General features: G+C 49.1%; 1 protein-coding gene across 1 annotated transcript; it reads left to right on the forward strand.

Annotated features, from left to right (window-relative positions):
• Positions 1–1,997: 1,997 nt before the first annotated feature.
• Positions 1,998–10,882, forward strand: LOC149336972 (uncharacterized). The gene is made up of 4 exons (XM_089554794.1): positions 1,998–2,167; positions 3,633–3,915; positions 4,791–4,879; positions 10,549–10,882. The coding sequence occupies exons 1-4, from the start codon at positions 1,998–2,000 to the stop codon at positions 10,880–10,882; spliced, it is 876 nt and encodes a 291-aa protein (XP_089410920.1).
• The last annotated feature ends 445 nt before the right edge of the window (positions 10,883–11,327 follow it).

The following is an 11,327-nucleotide window of genomic DNA, read 5'->3' on the forward strand; positions in this document are numbered from 1 at the left end:
GCATCACACTCGGGTTTATTCTTGGCTCTAAGTCTGCCTTAGGGCAGGTCCATGTGATATGTTCTAGTGTAGGTTTACCCTGACACCACGGAAATTCGTCTGCATATTGTGTAGGGAAAATCTTGTGTAGTTTGTGCAGGTGTGGATAGGTACCGGTTTGTAGTCTGCGCCAGTATACCGCCTCCTCTTTGGTGAGCCTTTTGTGTGGGGCTGGGTAGCGTTTCCGCTGACCCCTATAATGATCGAGTATATCTGAGTACGTGGGGGTAACTGGGTCAAAGGTGCCTGTGGTGGAAAGTGCTGAGTCTGCTCGGTTGACGTATCCTCGAGCTAACTCGTCTGCTGCCACGTTGCCCCTCATCCCCTCATGTCCCGGAACCCACACTATACTATGTTTAGTGTTTTTGTGTCTTCTCGTCGTGTGTAGAATATGATTGGCGATGCTGTCGATCCTGCCTCTTGTGTAGTTTCTACATGCTTGTTTGGAGTCCATCACTATAGTGATGTTGTGTCCTGTTGCGTTGCCGTGCGATATTGCCAGAGCAATGGCGGCTTCTTCAGCTGCTTCTATGTTTGGGTTGTTTATCGTTGCGCTGGTTCTTTCTTGCCCTCCTTCGTCTGTTACAAAGGCGATCGTTTTGCGTTGGTATCGGTACTTTGCTGCGTCCGTGTAGACTACGTTACTACCACCATGATTGGGTACTGCCACAGGACTGTCAGTTCCGGCGTTCAAAATCTGCTTTTAGAATCGCTCCGGCTTCTATGCTAATTCTTACAATATTAAGGCGAAAGCCTTTAATGCCTCATCGTTGTCGGCAGAAGGTTGTCAGCGGAAGTGTCACGCTTTTCGAGTCAGACCACAAAACAATCTTTGTGCACGATGGGATTCGAACCACCATCCTTGCGTTCCGCTGCCGAGCGTGCTAATGGCCACGCTACTTCCTGCCAACGCGTATGTAGTTCTCCTCGTCTAGGACGCTGGAGAGTGTTTGCACAAAGGCGTCGATCGAATCAGACGGATGCCTCCCAAACGCCCTCCACTGTCTCCAGCATTTAAGATTCACAAACAATTTTGTACCTAATTAACATCACAACCACACATCAGTGACACAAGCAGCAACACCGCGCTAAAGGGCTTCTCACCGCGCTTTAGGTCAACAAAGTGCCCCCCTGAATTTTTTTCATTTTCTGTTTCCGCTCATTTAAGGCATCCGTCTATCGTCAATATTCCCGCGTGGTGATCTAGTAGTGTTTTTGCAGAGGCTTGTGTTACCGTCCACCATTTTGTTTCTGTTCATTTCTTCCTTAACTTTTATTGCGAAAGCAATACAACGCCAGGTCTAACCGCTCGTCGCGTGGTCCGTGGACCCCCCTGCTCCTCGAGGAGCCGCCGCCGCGCCTAACAGATGGTGTGACGTCAGCCTCTCCGTTGCTATGGCAACGCGTGACGTCAGCTTGCTCTCTCCACCGCCGCCGCCATGAGCAGCCGGTCGTGCCGCGCTCCTCGAGGAGTCTCGCCATGGAAGTCCCCGACGAAGGGTCTTTATCTGAACCTAGTTGCTCTACTGCTTCTGAACAGCTTAGCTCTAAGGCGACAGCCAAGCCAGCTAGGCAGAATGCAAGAAAGAGGTTACAACGTGCCCAAGAAACGGAAGAACAATGAGAAGAACGACTGCGGAAACGACGAGAAGCCGAAGCAGCTAAACGAGCTGTATCGAGTTCAGAAGCTGGGATCGGGCAAGCCAACCGGAATGAAGCCAAGCGGATGTGACCAAGCATAACATTGTATTGCTTTCGCAAACAACCAGGTTTAACCAGAGCTAGACCATACCAATTTTTTATCCTTCCGAACTTCTTTGGCTGATTAGCCTCTCCACATCCCCGATCCTTGGCTGGTCCCCCCGTGTGGGCGTGCGCCATTTGTTGTTTATATAATCATCATCACCAGGCCGCACAAAGAAAGGAAGAAGTAGCTGACTCTGAAGCGTAAGCCGTCGATGGAAGAGCGCAGCAAGAACGCGGAGGAGCCGACCGCGGCCGAGGCGAGCGGGGTGGCGCCGTCGGGGATCACCGGGCGGACCACGTCACGCGGGGCAGGGAAGCACAAGAAACACTCCAAAAAGCCCACCAAGTCCTCGGATACCGAGGCGCCGCACGAACGTACCACGTAAGTTCCCTCCGACGTTAGCCCCTAAGCGAGGCTTGACCTCCAGCCCTTTAACACGATCCTAAGCGATACATCTTAGTTTACCTTGCGCATATATGCAACAGATTTTAGTGGCCGACCAGTAAAGACCTAAAACTGAAAGCGAAGCGTTGTCAGAACAATACAGCGAAAGGATGCACACACCATGCTTCAATGTGTTGTCCTTTCTTCGTAGACCAAGTTCACAAACTCAACTAGAATTAAGGGGCATGTATATATGAAGCAGAACGATGCAGCGCGCGTTGCTAAGTGTGAGGTTATCTGGACAGGCATGTTACCCCTCCGACATAAAGTTAGAGCGAATATGCAGGAGCGCACGATCAGGCATTCATACGCGAACTATTCCTCAAATGTTATTATGATCTGCAGCATATGATATTCGATAGATAATACACTGGCGGCTGTTTTCAACCTTGCACCCATATATGAGAAAAGTAGACTTATTAAGACATGAAACGACATTAGGCATAGTTTGAATAAATTTAGACGACAGAAACTAGGACCAGCCGACAGGAGTGTTTGGGTGGGGAGCCTGTTTCGTGTCATTCTCTGGAATGTCGTGTTTTCTACACTTCCATAGCTTTGCTATACAGCTATCGCTGCCCTTAAAAGGGCGAAAAATCAGCGCCTTCTAGACCATCATCGATGTCGTTGTTGTGTATATCACGCTTTAAGCTGTGCTATGCTAAAAACTAAAATAGCCATACTCGAAATTTCCGGAGCCCTCCACTACGGCGTCTCTCATAGCCTTAGTCGCTTTGGGACGTTAAACCCCATAAACCAAACCAAACCAAACCATCTACCAATATGTCCTTCATAAGGCTGTAACTACAGCCGTACGCAGCGCAAGCATTGTGTATGCAGTTTCGCCATCTATGCTGTCTTCCGATGATGGGTCTAACGCTACTACATACGACTAAGGAAGAGAACAGGATGGGTCAGGGAACATTTGGAAATTAACGACATCCTCATCGAATTTAAGAAGAAATGGGCATTGACATGGCGATGTCCGATGGTCGTTAAGGGCATCAGACTGGGTTTCGAGAGAAGGCAAGAGAGCAGGGAGCGGCAGGAAGCCACCTAAGAGGATGATATTATATAGCTTTCAGGGATAGGGCAGCCGCGCAGCTGGAACATAACAGGGTTAATTGGAGAGAGATGAGAGGCCCGTGTCCTTCCTTTGGCGTAGCTAGGCGTACATGATGATGAACAGTCGAGATAAATGAATGTCAACCACTGATCGTTCCTTAATCCTTTTGATTCCTTACTATAACTCCTTAAAATTCCTTGCTGTATTTATTGATACAAAGGTAAACCATCTTTATGTCGCCGTTTAGTATAGAAACAGCCCTTGTCACGATGTATGTCCATCACTGCACATTGGAGCCGCAGCATGAGCCTTTGAAAATGCTCGAGTCCCACGCAGGCACACGGAGGGTGGCGCCGACTCGACGATTGCCAAGTCCAAAAAGTCCAAGCGAGGGTCTAAGTCCAAGAGGGACGCTCAGGCTGTTTCACCGCGGTCGGAGAGCCAAGCGGAGCTCTCGCCACCCCTTGGGGTTTCAACAGAGCCACCCGCTCCGTCTGGGTTGTCAACAGAGGCACCCGCTCCGGTTGGGGTGTCAGCAGAGGCACCCGCTGCCACTGGGGTGTCAATAGAGGCACCCGCTCCGGTTGTGGTGTCAGCAGAGGCACCCGCTCCCGCTGGAGTGTCAGCAGAGGCACCTGCTCCGGCTGGGGTGCCAACAGGGGCACCTGCTCCCGCTGCCGTCGACGTCCCCGCACAAGGACCCGCAAAGGCAAGGACTTCCCAGACATCGGCTTGCGCGGGCACACAGACGCGAGCAGACCGAGCAAACGCGTGGCCTCCACTACGGCGTCCCCATAGCCCGAGTCGCATTGGGACGGTAAACCCCACAACAATCAACCAAATCAGTAGTACCAGTTGCAGTAGTAGTGATAGTAATAGTACCTGTGGTAGTAATCTTAGAGGTAGAAGCAGTAGTACACTACAGAAAGAAGTAAAAAGGGAGTAATCTGTCCTACCTCTCCTACGGGAACTCATGCGGTTTGTAATGGAATTATAGAAATAACGAAGAAATGACGAACCCCTTCGAAGCTCGGTCAGCACAAGCTATAACGAAGTAATGGCCGGGAACCTTCAACTTCGTTATAACGAGGTTCAACTGTATATCGTTTCGTGTCTCGAACGGGAACTCATGCGGTTTGTAATGAAATTATACGCCGTGCCATATGTAGCTAGTCAAGACGTAAGCTCACGTGATGTGCGACAGCAGCGCCCGTTAAGGCTTCGGCCGTGTGTCGGCGGCGCAACCGCAGTGCGGTCAGAGCGGTGACTCCGCAAAAGAAAAATAAATAACCCTGTGTTGACGCGCTCTGGAGCGGTATGACTGCACTTCCGCTGGGTTACGTTCACTTCCGGCGGACGTACCAGTAACAGCTACCGTTTAAAAAAAATACCAGCACTGCACTGCGCTTTGCTCTGGCTCACCGTTTTTTTGTGTCTGGTGAATCAGGTGACCGATCAGATCAAACGACACCTACTTTTTTTTGCGCACCGCAGCTCGTCAGCCGCCCGCAAGACTCAGCCGTGCCTCCGGACGAGGACGTCGACGCCAGCGTACTCGTGGCCCAGTTCAGGGGACCGAAACCGTGAGGCACTCATCCTGCAGCTTGCATTCACTCGCCTTAGTGCCGCCCAGACTAGCAGTGTTCCGTTCTCAAAGCGTTCAAGGGACGTTCACGTAATGTGCAATGGGGTTCGTCGTCAGCTGACAAAAGGCGTATGGTTTATGGGGATGAGTTGAAAGTAAGCGCTCCTGTTGTCCAAGTCTCTTCTCTGTCCGTGTTTTTTTGGCGCTTGTACGTGTCTGCTATGAACCAACTAGCCCAAAGATCTGTGCTCCTGGGTTTATCGGGGTTTAACGCCCCAAGGCGACCCAGGCTATGAGGGACGCCGTAGTGAAGGGCCCCGGAAGTTTCTACCACCTGGGGTTCTTCAACGTGCACTGACATCGCACAGTACACGGGCCTCTAGAACTTCGCCTCCAAAGAAATTTGACCGCCGCGGCTGGGATCGAACCCGCGTCTTTCGGGTCAGCAGCCGAGTGCCATAACCACTGAGCCCCCGCGTGTCCCATGGTGGGACAAAGATTGAGTGGATGGCTCCGTGCCGCCCTGACGAGGTGGTTGCTGGCCACCGCAATCGCAGGTGAATGGCATCGCCGCCGCCGTCGTCGCCGCGCCGGCGCCAAGACAACGGTGGGGGCACGGCGGGACTGGGATTCCTTGACAATCTCCACGAAATTGTACTCGCATAACTACCAAGCCGTGGAACGTAGAAGCGTAAAAAACTGTGTAAAAGAAGACAGTCGATAACACGCTGAACGTACAAAGTAGGGGACTACTTGAAGGATCACAGACGAAAAAGGTTTCCAGTTCTGCGTCAAAAAATCACATCTCGCCCTGACAGCCTGAAAATGGGCGTTCGGGAAGATGTGCAAACTCTGTGACCACCACCTCCGCCCCCCCCCCCTCTTTTCCCTCAAATCCCCTCTAAGCACCGCCACTTTCAGAGTTCTATGACATGTACAACATTCTTCGACAAAAATTTTTGAGTATTGGAAATATTGAAGGTCCATTCTTCCGATGTGTAGAAAAACCTCTCTTTTAAACTTTTTACATCGTTCAGGTCGAATAGTTAAGACTGCCATAGCAAACCACTGTGGAACGCTTTTGAAGATATTAAGAACGTTAATAACAAAGAAATACAAGCCTGCCGACGGGAGGTCTGCGTATAATTCTTATAGTGAAATCTTACAATTTATAAAAAAATTGCATGAATATACTCTTCACCGTTCAAAAATGCTTTTGTCCAGAATTGTTGGGCATGTGCGTCTATGAATCAAACAGTAGAAGCACAGAGACGGAACCGTGCAAGTGATGTGCAGTAGTCTGGAGGAAAATATTTTGTAAGACGGACACCCATTGCCCCTTCTCTTCTCTTCACCAGAGAAAAAAAAAGACAGGACGGTCATGAAACCTCTCGAGAAAGCTGCGATATCAGTGGGATTTACCCTTGATTATTATTTTGATTTTCTTCTATTCTAAAACCAGGGGCTCAATATACAGATAGGCAGAGGAGGGTGGCGCTTCTTAAGTGTGGAGGTGGGTCAACTGCGGCAGTGGGTGGATGTGCAGCCCTCTAGCTGAGGGGGTCGGTTGGGAGGTGGCTTGTGGGTGGTTTCTGGAGGGCACCCCAACCAACCACCGGACACTCGAATCTGAACTCATGGGCCCGAATACCGGGCCTTGTTGATATTTATAGCCGACACCAGCCTTCACATATGCCTGTAACCCTCTTATGCTTAAGGGCGTATTTGCGGAATAAAAAAAAATTAGCTGAGGTTTGGCTCTGGTTAAACCGGACAAGTCTCGTAAGCAGCGTGGAGCCTGGTGGAGTGCGGCTGAAATGGTTGCTATGGCAACGGTGCTCCAGCTGTTTGACCTCGCTGCGGCTGAAGGTCGACCGTGGCCACCGCCGGGAGCCACGCGACGGCTCGAAACCTGGCGCAGTATTGCTTACGCAATTAAAAAAAAAACACGATTTCGCCGTTGCTTTTTTGTTCCGCTGGCGCATAAGCTTCTAGTGGGTGGAGAATTGTGGAGGGTAGCTGGATAGTGTTGGGTAGAACTTCTGCAAGGGTTGAGTGGGTGGGTGGTTGGTGGCGCTTCTGAAGGCTGAAGGTGGACGAGGATGGGGTAGAGGGGTGGTGCTTCTGGAGGTAGGAGAGAGAGAAAAAGTAAACTTTTTTTTTTATTTTGGGGGATTACGCGAGAGATTCTGCCAGGTCTGGAGAACCACAGTCGAAGTCGGCCCTCCCGGCTTGGCCGACCAGCTGGCGCTGAGTTTGGAAGCAGCGCATCCTTGAGTACAGTGCCTAAAGCATCGATGGTCTCTCTGAGCGCCTAAACCTTTTCTGTTCTCTTTCTCAGATTGTGTAATACCATAGCTCTACCTCGCAGCCACGAGTCGAACTACACTAACAAGCGCTTCTACAGCTTTGCAAATATCAGCGCTTTTATATGGACCTAAGTATTTTCAACAATCATTAAAAACTCTCTGCATTAATAATAATTTCTGCTCAGAAAAACAGCAAAAAGAGGACGGACGCCGAGAGAACAGACACCACAACCGGTGACTCTGAACTGGTTTTTGGTTTTGGTTTTATGGGGTTTAACGTCCCAAAGCGACTGAGGCTATGAGAGACGCCGTAGTGGAGGGCTCCGGAAATTTCGACCACCTGGGGTTCTTTAACGTGCACTGACATCGCACAGTACACGGACCTCTAGAATTTGTCCTCCAAAGAAATTCCAGCCGCCACGGCCGGGATCGAACCCGCGTCTTTCGGGTCAGCAGCCGAGCACCGTAACCGCTGAGCCACCGCGGCGGCCGTTGACTCTGAACTGAGTGTTTATTCGGAAAACGCAAAATATGTACATACTCCGAAAAAGGGTATACACAAAACAGCAATAGCACATGCAATCAATGAGGCGCATATAAAATGCAAAATGTCATGCAGAACTGAAAAATCACTAACACGTATGTGCTCGTTCTTACATGTATACGGTAGGCCCGTGACACCTCCCTAGTAAGTTGATTAAGGTGCAGAAACAAAATTGTGGTTGGATCAAGAAAGAGCTCACACCCACGGCATTCACTACAGTGCTTTGCTAGATTTGTAGAAGGTGATTTTCCCAGACACACGTCGTACGTAGCAAGCGTGCATATCAGCAGCAGCCAGTTTGTACTATATACGCCCGGCCACAGGAAAGCCGAATTCTGTAGACCAGCCCTTTTTCACATCTGACCAACTGGTTTACATGGTTCGCTGCACACCTCTTCGCCTTTTCACGCGCAACACTGTGTAGTATTTACGTATTCTTCGTTTTCCGAATAAACGTTTAGTTGCAAGTCAACTCTTGTGTATTCTGTTCTTTTTGGCTTAGTCGCCTTTTTGTGCTGTTTTTCCAAGTTGTATCAAAAATCTCGACTGTCTGTATTACTTACATTAGAAATATTTAGAAATAATAACGCTAACAAAGTAAAGCAAAACGGATGTGGCATTAAGCTCGCGCCGTCTTACGGTCCCTCAGTGAAACAGACGGACAGTCGCAAATGCTGTGAGGACGGGCGCGACGCTGTAGGCACTGCGCTAAATGAGGCACTGGGGCAGGAGTCTCGCCAAATGTCGCTAGTACAGCTATCGCTGTAAACTGTTGATCATTTCTGTGGAACGGTGCAGTTCTCCGCTCCTGGAATCTCTTCTCTTTGAAACAAAAACAAACACCTGCTCCACAGCCCAGACCTGTCTAAAGAACATCCAAGACTGTGAGCCATTTACCTCGGTACAGAAGTGAAACAGATTGCCTCTCAGCAGCTTCCTTCCTTTTAATCAGCTTTCTTCTCAGGCCAACCCACTGATATTACTAATCAGAGAGGGTAATTTTAGCTATAATTATATAATGTAGGTTTCGAGATTGTCTGTATTATGTGTTTCCTTTTTTTTCTCGAAATATTATCTGTTAACTGTTTGGTGAAGAGTTTGTTCATCCTATGTATTGCTTAGCCTTAAGTTCTTTTATTTTTGAATGGCACATAATTGTATTCTAAAACATTTGTGTAAATTTCCTTTGAAGTTATAATCGATACTTCGTCAATACTGTTTGCTGTACAACTGGTGTGAACTTTTAACATGTAATTCTTGTTAACGTATGTTTTGTTACTTTGCTTTTATTATCTGTCTTTAGTCATATATTGTATGTAAAACATATTTTATTTTTCTTTAATATTCTGCACCATCAAGTCGTCACCTACTGCCTCGTTGGTGGTTTTGTAGTCCTTTTTCAAGCTGTCAGGAACAGCTTTTTGCCTATAAACACGCCAGAATCTTTCTGGAAAATAAATTGAATTGAATTGAGTTCTGAACAGACACCGTCACCAGGCCTACACTTACCTTATGGCTTAGGCCCATGTCTTGATAGCAGATGTTTAGGCCTCCGAGGGTACGTGTTCGATAATGAAACGCTTGGCCACCGCCAACGGCGACAGTGACGCCGTTACCACGGATAAGGTCATTTGGGCTTGACACCTTCATTTGGGTCCAGGAGGTGAGCCAAACCACCCCTCCTCCCGCCCTTACGAGTGCACCCACTATTTGCAGACTTGCAGACACACATCCAGCACATGCCCCGAGAAGATCCATATTCAAGACCGCGTACTCCCCGGCCAAGCTACTCAATCCTGCTCAGTGTCGCCTACAGCTCTCTTATCAGCCAGTAGGAAGGATATTTTCTCTTACAACATAATACAACAGCACTAACGCTAATGCCCCAGAGAGAGGCCCTTGCAGATGACTCCCAGCAACAAGTTTATAAGTGCAGCTGCTCATGCTGACCTCTGGTTGGTTGCTCATCTTTCCCTTAATTTCTGAAGGGTGATATGGCGCAGTATGCATGCGTTTCGCTGGAGCTGCAGCGGATTCGGTGGCCCAGAAGCGTTTTGGAGGGTTGGTTTAGCGGATGCCCAAATCAAGCTCTGGATAGAACAAGTGATTGAGATATTGCTTCGTTCAATTTATTTTGCTAACTAGAGGGCAGCTGAGAGAAAGGAAGATATTGGAGGCATTTGAGAATCAGAAGGCGAGAGATATATCAATAGCCGCACCGTCCGTGACGCCGGAAAAGAAAGGAATTGATTTTCTTCTCAGGCTCAAGCCACGCGTGGGGGGGCGGTGACTGAGGGCAGATCTGTTATCGAGGAGGAGACATCTGCGAGTGCTTTGTGGCATATCGCGAAGGCTTGCAGCAAAGATACAGAAGTCTAGAGGTGGTTCTGCGTCTGTTATTTCACTACTAATCAGGTAATCAGGAATTCACGTTGCTAACGGTGCGCCATAGCACGTCTTTTGGGTAGACTGCCAAGGGACAACGATAAACTCTGTCCCGCTCCGGTTCCTCCCATGCCTGCTGTAGTAACTTTCATGCCGGCCTTATCCCGACCGCGGCGGCTGAATTTAGATGGAGGCGAAATTCTAGAGGCCCGTGTACTGTGCGATGTCAGTGCACGTTAAAGAACCCCAGGTGGTCGAAATTTCCAGAGCCCTTCACTATGGCGTCTCTCATAGCCTGAGTCGCTCTGAGACGTTAAACCCCAATAAACCAAACCAAACCTTTTAAATCATCCAGCGTAGTTCCGGTTTCCGAAAGCATAGGCACGCACACACAAAAGGAATTAACGTCCACTGCACTTCAAACCGCAGTGCCACCGTGCCCATCATTGCGAGCGTGGTCATCGTCTTGCTCATGGTGACCATCGTCTTCGGCTTGGTCGTCTCCCGGCTGAAGATGGTCAAACAGTCAGGCACGAGCAGCCTGAGCGGGGCGGAAGTGACCACCGCTGACAGCGGGTACGAGGCTGCCACCACCTCTGACATCGGCTCCGAAGAGGCGGCGACCACCCCTGGCGGGCAGGCCGCGACCTCTGCCGGCTCAACTGGCGCGGATGTCCCGGCCGCCACCAGCATCCACGACTCTGCGGCCACCGCAGTTAAAACAAGCGAAAACGACGCACACAACGCGGCAACTACAGATTAGATGTGGACAAGCTTTCAGCCTTGCTGATCAAGCTTCTGGCCTCATTTGTGAGGAGGCTTTGGAAGTCTTGTTCCTTTAGGCTGATATTGTAATACTTGTCCTTTAGACGGAATTTGTCTACAAGGACAAGTACGCAGTGTAATGCTCAACAGTTCGGTGGAAGAAAATGTGTCAAAATATTTTCGTACATGCGGTGTACAATTTGCTATAAAAACTAAAGCGACTTTTAGTAAATAATGGTTAGGTACGAATATATGACGGGGCTTAAAAGCATAAATAACTTTTTGCATGGAAATAGAAGTGACCTTAAATAAAGACATGCACTGCAGAGTGAACACTAGTGGTCAATGGTGGCATATGAAGAGGATTTTTTTTTTCGTTTTATATAGCCTCAGTTTGGTTGATGTCACACTCTTTGTGACGGTTCCAGATGAGAGAAGCTATT

Source organism: Amblyomma mixtum, chromosome 7 (genome assembly GCF_055824585.1).
Source record: "Amblyomma mixtum isolate Tamu chromosome 7, ASM5582458v1, whole genome shotgun sequence".
NCBI classification, from domain to species: domain Eukaryota; kingdom Metazoa; phylum Arthropoda; class Arachnida; order Ixodida; family Ixodidae; genus Amblyomma; species Amblyomma mixtum.